We start from the raw sequence: 17,080 nt of genomic DNA, 5'->3' as shown, positions 1-17,080 counted from the left end.
GTCGCTAGCTGTTGAAGTGGTCGCCACTTCTAAGAAAACTCTACATCCGGTTTTTAGTTTTCTCAAGCACTGAAGCCATCGACAGCGCATAGACAAAAGGCTGCGTCAAAGGCAAACCATAAACGGTACACATGCAACGTTGGCTCAAATCAGCTCAATTATATTCCGAACTTTGTATTTACACTTTAGTATTCAAAATATATATTTTCTACCTTACAATTTATCCACGCGTCCCTCTGTATTCACATACATCTAATAACCTCAACACTAACTATTCTCAGAGGTGGATGCAACTGCAAATAAATAAATTAAAAAAGAAGGAATATACTGTACCTTGCAAGTTAAATATTTATTTATTCAGTAATAGGTAAATATTCGTGAAAAATCTTGTACATTTACTCGAAGGTAAATGGCATGGTATCAATCGTAAAAATACTATCGATACGATAATATTGATTCGCGATAGAAGATGTCCTTCTTTTCTCGCTGTATCTAGATAATTCTTCGCGCGGCCATAGTAAAAATAAACGAAGAATGAATAATGTCTAGCCCGAGCGTCAAGATGAAATCTACGTAACGTTCTGCGCCCGACAGATAGAAGTGCCAGTTTGATCGAAAGCGCAAAATATAATACTCCGCATTGGGTACTTTTGTTCTCTGATCGAGTATATCAAGTATTCTGGTCGAGTAACAAGTGGTGCACGCGTCATGTCACTTGTCAGACGCAGTGCACACTACACACTCAGGCCTGGTCCCTGGTGCCTTTTACCTGAAAACAAGAATGAATATTCCTTGTCGATAAAAGTCCACCCTCTTCGTACCTGTCTCTTCGCGAATCCATTCGTTTTCTTCCTCCATATCGAGAAATTTCTTCTTTAAATTTTCACTTTTCTAATCCGTTGGTTGTTTGTTATTTATTTTATTACTTGTTATTTACTTTGCAAAGCGTTTTGCGAACGATGCAGACTTTATCAGCGTATGATATATGTTTCCGCTGTGAGAATGGCTTACTCTATGTACTTTAGTTTATTATTTTCATAGAAGAATGATTGTAAGACGATATTTTATTCTGTGATTTTTAGCAACGTTCGCGGTTATTGTTTTCTTCGAACAGTTGAGTTGATAAATAAACGATAAACAGTAATACACACAAATCTAATTAATACGTTCGATGAAAATTCTAAATAGGAAGTAGGTACAGCTGAGATTATTGGATACTTTTACTATTTTTTCGTTCAGTTTATTCTGGAAGTTTTTCGATGGTACATATTAATATCGAACGTCTGTGGCCTGGATTCATTCTTTTATTTTTATTCTAAACATTCTACTTTAATGAACTCGCTCGATGTTGAACATATGTTTTTAAATACACGTAGGAACAAAGTCGTACGATTTAAACAATTTCTATTATACAATTCAAGTTTGCCAAAAAATGTTTAGCGTTCTTCGGCAGACCAGCAGACGTTTATTAAACTTCAGTCCACTGCAAATGTTGTCTGCAAAAGATTAAACAATTTCATTTCTAGCACCGAGCGTCTTTTTGTGACGATTCACGGATCAATTAGAACGGATTCTCGTAGTATTTTTTTTAAATCGTAGGTTTATCGTGTTTGTATTTCCTCTGGTGAATATGGAGTATGGAATTAAAATTGAATTCAGAATATAAATCGAACAAATATTTGTGTTATCAGACCGCTCCGTTGCTTTTTATTATCAGGATCAATAATAAATTACTTGATAGTACAAATTATTTTAAATTAATATTCTATACACCCTAAATTTTGTTTATAACAGGAAGTTTATTTCGATACACGAATTAAATTCGATTAAAAACATCTGCTACTGTAGTACATTCGTTCGTGTTTATTATTATTTATTCGAATTTTTATCTTCTTACTCACTGCTGCTTTCTTTCGATACAGTCACTTATAATTGCTAATTATAGTTTATTATCTTATCTTCTCTTCAAATTTCCGTACAATCACGCATTAATTCACAAAACATATGTCACACGAGCATCTCTTGACGCGTCTACGTCTCGGTGTTGTCTGTATATAGAAACGTACGAAAACAGAACTATACATAATACACGAGAATAATCCAGGAAAGGATTAAATGTAAATTTATGTCGATATCAGAAATCATTACGATCCAATTATTTTTTCTCGCATCCATTGCACTCGTTGTTTTTCTCACTTTGTTTAACTCCTACGTAATGCACGCCCTTTCTGGCATCCTGACGCCTTTGCACGTCCTTCGTCAACACGGTCATGATGAAACCGATGACCAGCGCCGTACAAAGTCCCACGTGCACCGGAATATCCCCGTATACTTCCAGCAATCGGCCCATTATCAGAATGAGAACAATTCCGTAAACGTTATTAGCCACGTTCAAAATTCCCGCCGTTATCTCCTCGGACTCCGGGTACGTGTATTCCGCGCACATTTCGTATCCTAAGGCTACGTAACCGACTAGGAAGTACCTACAGAAAGTGGGTAATTGCACTTTAGAGTTGCACTAGAATCAATTTCGAGTGAATGAGTTGCAGGGTGAATCGTGGAAGAAAATTTCGACGATGATCACTGTCACAATTTATGGTGCTGTCGTAAAAGCCATAGTTCAAGTAAAGAGACGGTGGAAAGCTTGAAAAAGAACTTGATATTTCTATCGTATATTTCGATGATGATCAGACAGATCACTGACGTATTATAATTTTTATTCAATTTTGCCGTTATAGTCGATTAAAAAAAAAAAAAAAAAAAAAAAAGAAGAAATAGAGAAAGGTGAAAGAAAATTTGGACGATGATCGATGCTACAAATTTTGACGACGCGGTAACGACGATTCAAGAGCTGCGGCAAAGTATGACAAAATTTTTCATTTCTGAAAGACGTGAGATAATTTTTTGACAATTAGACGGATAACATTTTACGACATCCTAGTATATTTTAATTCGAATTTATTTTTTTGCAAGTTGAGAAGCTTCAATACGATAAGCACGAAACCGACAATATCCTCTTGTAATTAAATAAATCGAATGAGGTTGAACTATGCTTCATTTCATCGATTACGAGGTAACTGAAAGATCGAAGGAACTTGGTGTTACTGCGTAAAGTAATTAACAAAGTAATTAACAACGCGATTAACGACGTAGTTTTCTATAGATATTTGAACATGAAGTTGTTAATTGAAATGATCTGATGTTAATAAAACGTGTTGAGTGGACGTGTATACAGTACCCGAGAAAAATAGCCGACAGGTATACCATCCATTTCATTTCGAGCCACATGAACGTAGAAAAGAATAGCTGTCCACACAGTGCGAGAAAATACACGATTACGGTTGTTTCCCTGAAAGTACATATGTCCAGTTTTGTTATAAAATATTAAAAAAAAGAGAGACACACGTTGGCGAGGTACATGTTAAAAAATATGAACAGCGACAGAAACGTACGATATATCAGGAATTTGATTTAACACTGTCCAGGTTGATCCATTTTTCACAAAATGAATACATTTAGAGTACTATGTTGGATTTAGAAATAGCGAATTCTGTTGGATACACATACACGCACACATACACACGCATTTCAAGCACACTTATACTCTTCTATATGATACGCAGAATATTTTTTATATCTCGAAAAAAATCGTTTATAATCCGATATTGTATCTTGGCGATGGAGTTTCAATCGATAAATTATTGAAAATGCCATTAGATTAAAAAATTAAACGATCTCGAAGAATTTTCTTTGCTTTTATCATTCTGTCTTTCAATGATCTTTCAGTTTATTATCTGAAATTTAACTTACTGGCATACTAACTTTTTCACACTTACACGCTCCAGTGCATACTATTTTTTTCCGATAGAAAATTGCTATTTCTCGTTCTTAATAATCGATAACGAAATTTTCGCCAACAATAAAAAAGTACTCGATCACGAAAGTGTTAGAACTTGAACTGTTGAATTACTAAAAATTGAATTACAGCGGACGAGTTAAATGAAAAAGATGGATCATCTGACACGGTATTTCTGTTTGCTAATAAGCGTCAAAGATAGAAACGATAGAATAAAGTTCATGCAAAAGAAAATGTAGCTGCAAAGATAGAGGGAGAATCTACGCGATAATCTTCCAAAGACAGACGAAGAAATTTGAATAAAATTTTCTTACTTGTATTTATGTGTCTTATCGAGAATCACTCCAAAAGTGACAGCACCTATCATTCCTGTAATGATCATGGCCAAACCGATTTTACCCGCGTCTTCCTCACCGTGCTGCAAAATGTTCAACGTTTCATAATTAGACCTGTATAATCGACGTGTGTAACGTGAGCATATTCAGGTTCTCCCTAGAATTCGAATTTCCTGAAATCGAAAAATTAGAAACATCTATGGGAAACAATTTCTTTGTTGATCAGCTCACCTCGAAGTGTGCGAGATATATTTGATTTAGTAGCGTTCCTACGACGTTCAACACACCGATGCTCAAACCGTACGAATTGCAGAGAATCAAGTAACTTTTGTTTCTGAACAATCTCTTAATGGGTTGCATAATATTTTCTTCAAGTTCCATTCGATTTAATTTTTGCAGAGCTCGTGTTTTGCTCGGCGGTAATTTTGGATCGTCCTCGAACACTGTATGAAGTAACATTTTTTTTTTATTAAATCAGATGTTCGACACTGAACGATATAATATTTAGTAATTAAAGTGTTAAATATAATTTTCGATTTTTTGCAATTTTCCTCTGTGTATATTACCTTCAACAATTTTTTCCGATTGAAAAAAAAATTCATTAATTCACGATATACTTAGAAATTGTTACTAAATTTTATTAATGTTCATTGAAAAGTGAAAAGAAATTGCTTACATGTTATAACTAATATTAACGCAATCGTCATGATGATAGCTACGATCCAGAAAAGGTGCGACAAGCTCGCGCCAATATCGTCAAGATTTTCATGATTCTTCACTATTATCGGTGTAATTAAGAAACTTAAGGCTATCCCCATCTGGGTGCCAAAAATGCTTAATGACGTAGCTGTGGAAAGTTCATTGGCGGCAAACCATTGCGCTGCCAGACGTCCAGGTAATGTTAGAATTATCGTCTGATACGAAAAAAAAAAAAATGTGATATAAAATTATATTATATATAATTAAAGTATATTTAAATGCTTATGTAAATATTTTATATGCCGTGCTGCCTCTTATTTGAATATACAAAGTTTTAAGTTGTAGTTGAAAAATATTCAATTGTCAGATGTAATTGTTACGTTGTATTCTATATTTTATATGGATTATTGTGAAATACTATTATTTATTTAGTATATTTCTTGAAAAGAATCATTTCCCAGAAAACATTTTAAATTACTAAAAGTAATTCTAATAATTATTTAAGTTTCATTCGAGAAACTGTTATACGGACCAGCAAAGTTTTAAAAATCATAATTACAGCATAGACACACGGACAAAAATTCTCACGATACATTTATAAACAAGTTTTGTTCTATTCGAAATGATAAAATTTTAAGTTGCGTTCTTCCATAGAATTTCGAAACTCGAACTGGATTTTCCTTTTCCTTTTTGTTTTTTTTTTGTTTTCGAACGAGGCAAAGTTTCTGTAGACATTGAAATTACAATGTATTCCGAAGCAGGAGTTACAAATTACAAAGGTTTCATTAAGCTCGAAATGCAGTCACTGAACGAGCATAAATCTTTCTACGAGATAGTGTTTCGGGGTTAAGGCCTGGTACATAAAGTTCGACTAGACTTGTAATGCCTTGCATTAGCAAAAATTTATGACACGTTTTCAGAATTTGCTTCACGTACCTGAGTTTATAACTCACGCGATTATCACAAACGCAACGTCGTCAAATTTGTAAATATAATCTTCCGACAATGTGAAAACTTGTTTTTAATTATTTTGGTCGAAAATTACAGGTGCAGACAGATTATAGTGTGTGCGAAATAATAATAATTGCCGTAAGTATAATCGATCGTATTCCAAGTCGTATATTATGCCCGTTGATTAGGATTGATTTATTACATCGCTTATTTTGTTTTACACAACTTTTAACTGGATCAGTCTGACACGAACCGTACCATACTACTTAAAGCGACGCGTGAGCAAAGTTTTTAACTTTGAACCTTTCAAATTTTAGGACGTCTTGAAAACATATTTTTCCAAACAAATTCAATATTAATAAATTTCTCACTGCTCTTATCAATCTTTATTGATTTTTATTTACTTTAACTTGAAAAATCCAATTCAGTTTCAAACATTCTGAAATTCTGAATTGTGGCATCAATAAATTGGAATATTTTTAAAGTATCTCATTTTATTTAGTGTTCTATATTTTACACAATGATTTATTTCCTATAAAGTATAGAATACTAAATAACACTGCCAATATTTAAAAATTAAGTATTTTAATCCATATTTTTTTGTATCTGTTGGCATGTCAATTGAGAATTAAATTACCATTAATGAAGACGAATAAGAAACGAGGAATTAATTTCTAACCTGCGTAGAAGCAACTAGAGACTGTCCAATGAAGGTGACGTAAAATCTGTCAGGACTGACGGACAAAACTTTGATCCACGAACCAAGACAGGTAGCACCACAGCCTATAATGTTAGTCCATCTAAATCCGACTCGATCCACCATATATGTAGCAGGAAAAATGAAAATCACGTAATAGCCCATGAACGTCATTGCTGTCCAATCGACAGTCAATGAAGAAACGCCATAGTACCTGAGAAACGTGTTTATTCAAATCTCTGATATTCCTTCTCACGAGTATTACTTGTAATTATAATTCATTGAATTCTAACAAATTTTCAATTTTTCTCTTATTATATATTACTTATAATTCAATGAGTTTTTTTTAAATTCAACTTGTAATTATAGTTCATTGAATTCTAAAAAATTTTCAATTTTTCTCTTACTATATATTACTTATAATTCAATGAGTTTTTTTTTAAATTTAACTTAAAGGTAATTTAAAATTATTATTATACCGATGATTTCAGAATGTAAATTCAACGATGATTCACGGATATTTTTCACATGGTTTGGAATAATTAACGCAATTGCTGGAATTAATGTTATCTTTGTCTTCTGATTTGGAAAAACAAGAGTCATTCCACCGTGTTTGTATTTATATTTTTCGTATGTGGTCTGTTTGCATTTTTTCAGATTTTTAAATAAACAAGATTTGAGGCATTTACAAAATTGATTATCACTGTTTTTGAACGTACGTGTTGCTCGAAAAATTAACAGCATTTATCAATAAATATTTCAATAAATGCTAATACGATATTTCAACAAGTAAATATATATTTCTAAGTGAATCTATTTATTCGATATATCGAACATTAGTTTACCAGACAAAGATCACCAGTAATGAAACAATTTACGATATAGAACAACGAGTCACGTACAAATTGTTATAATTCGATTCCTGAATAACACAAGTTCAAATACCTGCTAACTATGTTGCTGATTATAGAATATTGAATCCACTGAAAGTTGCTCATTCCCGTGTACAGAATAAACAAACCCAACATCAGCCATCGTCTCTTATACACTTTCGTTTCCAGTGGATTATCGTTGTTCTTTTCATTGCCATTTACTACCTTCACCAAATTATTCACGCACAATACTTCGTTCAGATCTTTTTCCTCTGTCATCCTCATATTATTTCTTCGACGATATTCCAATTTTCTTCCTAATTTAATCGAAACAACAACTTATGCGACGAAACAACACCCGAACAAAATCTTCGACAACAAAATTCCGAATACTTTCACAAGATGACTCTATTCGTTAAAATAGTTCCATATTCGTCCTCTGCAAATTTTTCTCCTGCAAATTCGTTTCACGACCAATACCTTCTATCTTCGTCAATTGCGAAAACTATGGAACTTCGATTTTCTGCTTGCCATTAGCGAGGAACGTGCACTCCCTGTTTACGTTCGACGATCCTCCCTGGCCGATTCTTCTTTCTCAAACGAAGTTAGGAATTTAGTTAGAAAGTTAGTTAGGTTTCTGATCGCGCCAACTCTCCTTCTCTTCGACACTTGACAGACGAATTCTCTATACTGGAGGAATTCTCTGAACTCAAAACGATCATGTATCCTGCGTGATCGTCTCCATCGCGATCACTGACGAATTCCGTCTACACAATGCCATTGCTTGACGTCTTATCTCGACTCTCGATTAAACAATCGTATTTGCCACCAAGTTACCTTCCGTATTCGCTGTTATCGTGATTTTTATCGCGTTTGTTAGGTCTTAGGCCACCGTCGAATCTAATTGATCCTTCCTTTCGTTAGTGTTTTTCCATCTTGATCTAATCTCGATCTCTTATCGATTCATTAGCGATCACTGCCAATTTTTTTCTATACTGACTTTGCAAAAAAACGTTCGTTGTAATCTTTAATCTAGATGAAATAGCAGATTCTTCGCAAATCTTTGGAAGCTGTAACCGCAGCCAGGTTTCACAAGGTACACGACAAAGTATTAAAATACTTTTATGACTTCTATCAGGCGCATGATTTCGAAAGCAAACAGTTGATAGAATGCATAGTAATCTCGGTATTCGTGTTGAACGGCGAGATGTTTGTGAGGAGAAAACCTCTGGCGCCGTTCTGTAGTCTTTAGGGTTTAGTCAATGTTGCAATTTACAAGTATAAGCGACTATAGTCTTCCTGCTGCGACGCCAAATGGGAATAGGGCGATTCGATTCAACGTCTCCTTTTCGAATAATTCCTAAAGATATTACGCTCGTAGGTATATTTCTTTCGTCTAAAGATTCCTTTGAAATAAATCTTCAAATACTTAACGAAAAAAGAATCGATTCTGACCAATCGTAACATATACATTTGGTAAATATGACTTTGGTAAAAGAGAGATCGCTGAATTTCTTTTCTCTGTTTCTTTCTTTTTTTAGTTTAAGTTTTATTTCTAGTTTCTTTCGAAACTGAAAAATTTTAGTGGCGTTTAGAATTTAAATTAAATAGTCGCGTTTATATTAATTAAACAGATATAGAATCTTATTGGAATTTTTATTATAAGTTCTATAGAAGTTAACTTAAGAATTATTTTCTTTTCTCTAAATTAAAAGCTTGAAAATTAATCTCGTTACGTTTCTCTATTAATTGTATCCAAATTTCTAATTGGTATTATATATAGAACTCCTGATACGCGTTATCTAACTTACTCATAGTTATCGTCGATATCTAATTTAGGCTTTTGTTTTGTGTTTCATCATTGTCTTCAAACCTTCAGAAGTATAATAAATAATAACAAAATGCTAATTATATACTGTTTCGTGTAATTCAAAGTATTTTTAATTTAATTTCCCTTGCAAAATATAGAATATTTTAATGTTCGATCGTAACGTAAGTAAAGAAATGTCGTGTAATGAATATAACAGAAGTTTATTAGATATTACATTTTAACAATAAAGATAATGCAAATCTGAGGCTCTCTGAGTTACATAAGTTCATAATTTATTACAAAATTAAACATCTCCGACACAATTCTCTTCATAAACTCCGTGACACTCTTAAATGCATTAACATCAATGGTAACATTAAAAAACGTCGGAAAAACTATGACTGACTGAGTGGTGCACCCGGAAATTTTCTTCCATTTGTAAAAATATGTGACAATCGAGTATGGTACAGTACCAAAATTTCGTCCTGCAATTAGGTGAATCTTCTACAGGCGATTTATTGCCAAACAAACGCTTCGTTTGTAGAGAAAATATTCAAATAATTATCAACGATTATTAAAAATTATCAAACGCTAGAAATTGCTACGGCGTTGAGTCTCGTAAGTAACAAATCAAAGAAATTATAACGATATAAATTTCCTATCTTATTAAACAAACATTTTCGTATATTATCCTTATAAAGGAAATCTTTACAAAACAAAGTAAAACAAGTATTTCTATCTTTATCAGGCTTCTAATAATTTTACGCCATTCTATTTATAATACTCTTTATAATATTTCAAATAAAGATCTTTTACTCTCATCTTCGCAATAATGTGAGTTCAATTTAATTTTGTTCAATCATATTATTTCCTGTAAACATAAAACCACGAATGATGCACCTTCTTTCATATAAGCCATTAACAGCTTTACAATCTCGCGTTTCGTTTGATTCTCCCTCGATTATTTACATAATTAACCATGACTCAACAGTTCGCCATTAAGTGTCCAACTAATGTTTTAGAAAAAAAATATACTATCCGCTGTAAGTATCGGTTTCACCTCTTTCATTGCACGCAAGAACACGGTATAACGAATACCAAACGAATCAGGCACGCAATGTCGGTACTTTACCACACCGTGACGCGGATACCTTACATTATACGCAACGTCATTTTCTTTTCTTTCTTTTTTCTTTTTAAATCCTTGTCTCCCGAGAATCAGACGCACACACACGTGTCCCGGTTTGAAATCCTCGAAAAATCATCTGTCTCTCATTTGAAACGAGTCCTCGAAAATATATTACAAATGACGGATCGTTATCGTTACGAAGTTGAAAGAACAATTATCTTTATTTCTTTATTTCGTACGGATTAATATTAAAGTGTCTCGTTTTTATATTTATATTTATATTTATATTTGCATTTATATTTATATTTATATCTATACACATAGTCTAACGATTACTCGTATTGTATACAATTTATTGTTTAATAATTACTATGTAACGTTTTGGGACCGTAATCCGGTACAATTGATATTTAACGTGTTAACGTACTGTATACATTATGTATTACAAACTATTCAATTCACCGAGCAACAGTTCACACAGGGCGACTCTTTGAATGTAAAAACACGTGGAAAAGATTACTTTTTAATTACTTTTTCTCACTTCCTCTCTTTCTTCTATTATTCCCTTTTTCTTTATTTCTTTGGTTTGCTTGTTTTATTACAATGTTCTTGTTGAACACGCGAGCTACGTTCGCGATATCGCGTTATCTTTGACTAGCTAGCGTTCTTTTACGGTAGCTCGTATATTCTCATCCTAAATCGACCATCCTGACGAATATAGGTTCTTCTTGGTCGAGAACTCAACTTTCGTTCGAACTTTATACACACACGCACACGCATACAAATTTTTGTTCCACACCGGAGAATGAAAAATTACGGTTCCGTTATGAAATGAAATATAAGTTTCAACGTGCAAGTTCACGGTGTTCGATAATCCTCCTACGTAACGTACGAAATGTCCAATGTTTTAACGATTTATACTTTACGATATAAGCTCTAGAAAGAGCATTTTTATATATGTGAACGAAAGAATAAAAGTAAGCAACGAATTAAAGCGACGAAAGAAAAAGATTCCAACTTTTAAAATAGCACAGATATAAAATAAAACATCCACAAGGATAAAAAGACTGACTGATAGAAGGTTTTAGAAAACTGATAGAACTAAAAATGGGACGCTTCGTATGTTACGAACTAATTAAGTTAACTGTACAATAGAGGCCAGGAATCGAACACCCACGTAACATTCACGCGACCACTAGTTCTCTCTTGCACAATTATTCACAAATTAATGATATTTAGCGAATAGACGAGTGACAAATTGTAGACTACAAACCTCTATTTGCACGAACAATCTTTACAATTTTTCGTCGAACAGGACAATCGATATAGCCTTTCGAAATTTATCCTTCTAAAATTCACTTGTAAAATTTGATTCATTTCATTTTTATACAGAAGAATTTATTAAGCATTCGCAACTCGTAGCTGGTGATTTTTTAGACTGTCTCGAATTTGCCCGATTGTGCAAGGAGGTCTGGAAAATATATAAATATTCGTCAATTCGGAGGGTTTCAAAGTCTGTCGAAGAACGACGAAGAGGAAGAACGTGGAATGAAGTATGGTAACGCGTGTCATCAAGCGGAAATCAAGTTCCGGTTTCCTCGACGAAAGCATCGAGAGTTGTGATTTCACGTCGAAAATGTTCTCATCGTTTCGATCACGATTAAAACTGATCGAACGAACAGACCTGATCGCCCTTCGTAATATTATTTGGCACGGTTCAACGTGTTTCCTGTGCATTCTCGTGATAATTCTTCCGCTCGAAGAAATACAATACCAACGCAACACTCCATTTATCTGAACTCTTCGTGGGACAATCACAGTTCATATACTAAGAGGACATTGCTTCTCCCTACGATTTATGATTTCCATTCGTGTGCGAGATCGTTGAATAATCGATTTACAGTGTGTACCTTCAAGAGGCTTATACTTTCGGGGTAATGATCTGTTCTCATCTTCAATTTCAATTTCCTATCATGTTAAAACACTACTTTCTATCTGTAAAGCGACATCAAAATCAGAGAAATGTACTTATCCTTATTTCCTTTCTAATATCTTTAATTACGAACGAAACGCATGTTCTATCTAACATTTCGTATTGTGTATGTTTTGTAAGGAAAAGATAACAACGATCGAACGATAAATTGAAGATATTTTATCGTCCTATGCCTCTACAAAATCATTGTAATCTATTAGACGAAATAAAATGTTTACTAATTCGAGGAGTATTTACAACCTCGAATATTCCATTGCAAGCGATATACCACGAACGAAATGGAAATAGTATCGAAGTTTGCAACACCTAAATAACGGAGAAAAATAAATACTACGAATATATTAAACGATTTAACAATAAGAACTCACATTCGAATAATAATGGATTTAATCGACGGGAGTTGAAATTAAAATACACACGGAGTTAAAACTAAAACGAATGAAATTCAAATAAATGGAGGTTGTATGGTAGCGTATGTTCGTAAAACTTTGGTTCCGCGGCGTAATTTCTGTTTCTGTGAATTTTAACAATACCAAACACTATGTTTTGCCGTTACCGACGGGACCAGCGGATATCTAAACAGTTACAGCGACACATTCCCGGTTTCCCAGACAACCAGAAGGGAATCAACGAATGGAAACTGTGTTGGTCGAAGGTGTCTCAAACTTGCTGAAATTCGACGCGATTTTCCATTAGAAAGTTGAGATGTCTCGACGAACGGATGGCTGGACGATAAGTTCACGCGAGATACTTCCGACCAGACATCTATTGGATTTTGTAAATTTACCATCGGCGAAACTAGTTGAACGACGAAACCAGTGCGGTTTCTCAAAGATCTTCCGCAAGATTCATCATGGCTTCCGTGCTGAGTAATATTCGAATTTGTTCCGCGCGCGTGAACGTTAGTTTTCTTTTTAGAAGAACGATCGAATCGTATGAAATGGTTTGCTATGGTTTGTTGCGCGTATCAATCTTTGACTGATATCGTTTGGTTATGGGTGATGGTAACTGTGTGGATATTAGTTTTAACTTAGACGATTTGATCTTCTTTAATCTAATTTGTATTCTACATTTTGCGAGATAGATAGCATGGATGATATTTATCATATAAAATGCAGGATGAAATTAAAACGAAGTACTTTGAAATTAAGCAACTTGGTAATATCGTGTACGTATAGTACCAAAAACGTCGTGTACAATTATGAAAATTCACGTATGAATTATGGTATTTGGATCTCTTCGTGAACCTCGGTAGCAAAGGTGTTGATAAATTAGACGATTAATTATTTTACTGATAATTTCTCCAATAAGAAACAACGGTACAAGTATACAAACGATAATATAACAATGTTCATTGAACCAATTCTCGTCTCGCATCTACAAAATTCGATTCTCATCCTCATTTAACCAAACTCTTCGCTTGATCAAACTCACGATACAATCAATTATGGAATGAACACGAGTTAATCTTTGTCCAACTATCGTCCAACTTCATATCGGTCGACAGTTAAATAGGAAGAAAAATGAGAAAAATTAATAACCGTGGCGCATGGCGCGGCTTCCGGTAGAAGCACGTCAACGATTCGGCCAGAATTGTTTGGAGGATCCAATTTTTCCTCCAATGAATCCTGCGGCGAACCGTTGCGTTGCAGTTGGCGGGAGGTCGGTTTCCCTCGGCAAAAATACGATTTCGCGGAGATCCACCATCGATCTAACGATAAACCGCTGTTCCCTGGCTGTCTGGTTGCTTCCGTCTCGGTGTCACATGTTACCATACGCGACTCTGCCATGGCAGCACGAAGAAAACATTGTTACAAGAACGATATGTGAGACAGAGTTTCGTTCGTTAAGCGCCAGAAATCGGACGAAAACTTGCTCGAGACGATGACGATAGTTGCGTTCTCGACGTGTTCTTGTGTCATTTTCTTCTATTCTCTTCTCTATTTTCATCCTTTTCTTCTCTCTTTCTTATTTGTTCTTTTTTTTTTTTTTTTTTTTTTTGGAGGGGATTTTCCTCGTGGATTTTTCTTGGAAACTTCGTTTCCTCGCATAATGTACAAACTTACAAACGGTGGGACATAGTTGGGGAGAGAATTTATGTTACAAAAAATTGAAAGGAGCAAGAAGCGAGGAGAATTACACTAATTATAGCCGGCAATCTCGCGAGGATCGCGAATTCGAGGAGACACGCGCGAGAGCTCGACAATGGCTGCGATATGTCTCAATTTTTCTTCATCATCTTCTTCTTTTAACATTTAACAAGATACTATATATATATATGTATATATACTATATGTATATATTTGTATATTTAATATTTAACGTTTATCGATCGTTCGCCCCTTTAGCCGCTTGTTAATTAGACAATTTGATCCCAGAACACATGGTAATAGCTTATAAACGTACCATTTATTTATAATTTCGCGTACGAATTCTTTTATGTATAAATTTACAGGTATCGTAACTCGCTAGTCCTTCTCGTGGATCGTACCGACTATCTAAATCGCGTCCCTCAGGCTATAGTTATCGATTAATCATATCGATTTTGTATAGGTCCTTGGTCGTTTGTACGAAAGTCCCGCAACAAGGAAATCCAATTACCTTTCTTAGATGTTAAGATGGAAGAGAGGTTATTTTAGGTGTATAAGATTATCGACATAGTTAGCTTTGTAAAAGGATGCAAAGGAAGACGCGATTTGGTGATCAGTTGATTTGGGAGGACGTTAGATCGGTTTAGTCCTTGGTGCAAGTCTTTCGGGACACGACTGAAGCAAGTAACTGTTTCTTTGGCTTTGAGATGTAGGCGCATCGGTGAACTCGCTGTGAAATGTTTACTGAACTTTGCATTAGTAACGCAATGGTAACATATTTTTAACGAAAATAATTGTTTTTCAACATCTTTTGAATTATCAATTTTTTCAAATAATGTTCGATTTTGAGATGTGAATGTTGGAATTTTTACTTAGTCTCCTTAAGATTGTAAGATTAAAAAAATCGAAGTATATGAAAATTTGAAGATTAAAAAATTTCAAGATACGAATAATCGAAAAGTCGGAGATTCGATGAATTAAGGATTAAAATTTAAGAATGAGAAGATTTTGAGGTCGGTAAATTTAAGACTTGAACGTTAACGAATCGATTCGAAACGAAAACATATTCTCATTCCAAGTGCACTCGCAGCGAGTTCGTCAAAATGATGAACTGAACTATGATAGAAACGAGGTATACACTCATCCGTAATAACATTAAAGCTCGCAAGAGAAGCTTACGTAATCAACACAACGTTAATCACAATTCTTACACACGTTACGATATTATTATGACCACGAGATAATTTTCACGTAACATCGCGTTAAAAAAAGAGAAACTTAACTTTCAACCAATACAGTTGGATCATAGTTGAGCACGAAAATTTGTATTAAATTTAAGTTTGGTTACGTAATTCTAGAAAGTTTAATTTTTATTTATCTCCTCCTTCTCTCTATTCCATATTTTACACGATAAGTTAAGACTGACACGAAGTATTAATAGTCACTCTATAATGAACTTACCAAGCACCAAGCAATGAAACAATTACGAATACAAGCTACGTCGATTCGTCGTTATTGCAAAAGGTAGATAAATTAATATATTCTTCCGTGTAATAAAATAAAAACATATCACGAATAACGAGTATTTTAGATAACTTTGTTAAACAAACAAAAACTTCCATTACTCAACATGCAATAGATTTCATAGAATTATAGGATACAAAGGAAAAATGTCAGCGCAGAGAAATGCGAAGCAAATAATTGCGAATTGCGAAAGACAGAATTCAATGATGCGAATTGACCTAAAAATAATTCCAAATGAGGTATACTGCATTCATGCATAGTTGGCCCTTAACGAATTAAATAACCTGACTTAAATTCTTCTGAATTATCTACAACCCAATAATATCAATTAAGAGTTAAAGGAACAAAAGATAAAGAAGAACATCGAGGAATAAACTGCGATAAATCACGGACAAAGACAATCACTGACAAAAGGAAGACAAATTGGAGATAATGAAAACGGAAAACAAATTAAAGAAGATCTTCGTTTTCGTCTGTGACACCATACATCTGCGGCCGTCGTCCTTGAAGCTGTTGCTGTTGCTTCTGTGCTTGTTGCTGTTTTTGGAGGAGCGCGATGCTGGCAGCTTTGTAGTTGATCGGCCCGTAGGAGCGGTAGTCCACGTCCGCGTAGTCGAGATCCGAAAATTCCGGCTTGAAGGGCTGCGTAAACAGAACATTACAACGAACACCTTAGTCTAATGTTCTCTTCGGCTACGCGAACGCTCGAATCCTCCTGCGTTCGAGCTCGGAGGGATATTTCGAAGCTAATGTAAGTTTCATGGAAACAGCAGAGAGAAAAAAGTAAAAGCGTTCTTCGTTAGACTGTGTTTCTCGTCGAACGAATCGTTTTTATGTTATGCTGGGTGCGTTCGAAAGTTTTAAGGATCGTAGATACAAGCGATCAATCGGTGATTTCTTATGTAAAAATAAACGAGAAGCGTAAAGTGAAGTTTCTTCTGAAAGTTAAAATTAATTCATAGAAGTTGCAATATTTAATATCGGATCTAGCATTGTCTTTCATTAAAATATTCATTCTTTATCTCTTTTGTCGCTTATCATTCGTACTCCCCAATTATAGCGTTTCTCAATACCACGATAGTGGGTTTATGTTGAATTATTGAATCGTACTAGAAGAGAAATAT

General features: G+C 34.3%; 3 protein-coding genes across 11 annotated transcripts in view; 1 reads left to right on the top strand and 2 right to left on the bottom strand.

The window, feature by feature from the left end:
* Kar (monocarboxylate transporter 10-like protein kar) overlaps positions 1 to 17,080 on the top strand; it is a 195,950-nt gene that overhangs the window by 54,405 nt on the left and 124,465 nt on the right. The window lies entirely within an intron of this gene.
* LOC139994009 (choline/ethanolamine transporter flvcr2a) lies at positions 1,679 to 8,199 on the bottom strand. Its single transcript, XM_072016252.1, has 7 exons — positions 7,484 to 8,199; positions 6,521 to 6,752; positions 4,868 to 5,105; positions 4,423 to 4,634; positions 4,171 to 4,274; positions 3,239 to 3,349; positions 1,679 to 2,483 (listed from the first exon to the last, which is right to left on the bottom strand). Exons 1-7 carry the CDS (start codon positions 7,693 to 7,695, stop codon positions 2,156 to 2,158), a joined length of 1,437 nt encoding a protein of 478 aa, XP_071872353.1. The 5' UTR covers positions 7,696 to 8,199; the 3' UTR covers positions 1,679 to 2,155.
* Positions 13,312 to 17,080, bottom strand: part of Nrm (neuromusculin) — a 427,671-nt gene continuing 423,902 nt past the window's right edge. For 5 of the 8 annotated variants that reach the window (XM_072016774.1, XM_072016771.1, XM_072016773.1 and 2 more), the window contains one exon: positions 16,459 to 16,598. Coding sequence is in view for 1 of the 8 variants with exons in the window: in XM_072016777.1 (XP_071872878.1) it covers positions 16,407 to 16,598 (192 nt within the window). In the remaining 7 variants the exon portion in view is untranslated. Of the gene's footprint in view, positions 16,599 to 17,080 lie in introns of all 8 variants that reach the window. The other 3 variants (XM_072016777.1, XM_072016781.1, XM_072016782.1) reach the window with 3 other exon arrangements.

Source organism: Bombus fervidus, chromosome 14, assembly GCF_041682495.2.
Source record: "Bombus fervidus isolate BK054 chromosome 14, iyBomFerv1, whole genome shotgun sequence".
Taxonomy (NCBI): domain Eukaryota; kingdom Metazoa; phylum Arthropoda; class Insecta; order Hymenoptera; family Apidae; genus Bombus; species Bombus fervidus.
The sequence above is the reverse complement of the archived record's forward strand: the minus strand, read 5'-3'. Positions and strand labels throughout refer to the sequence as shown.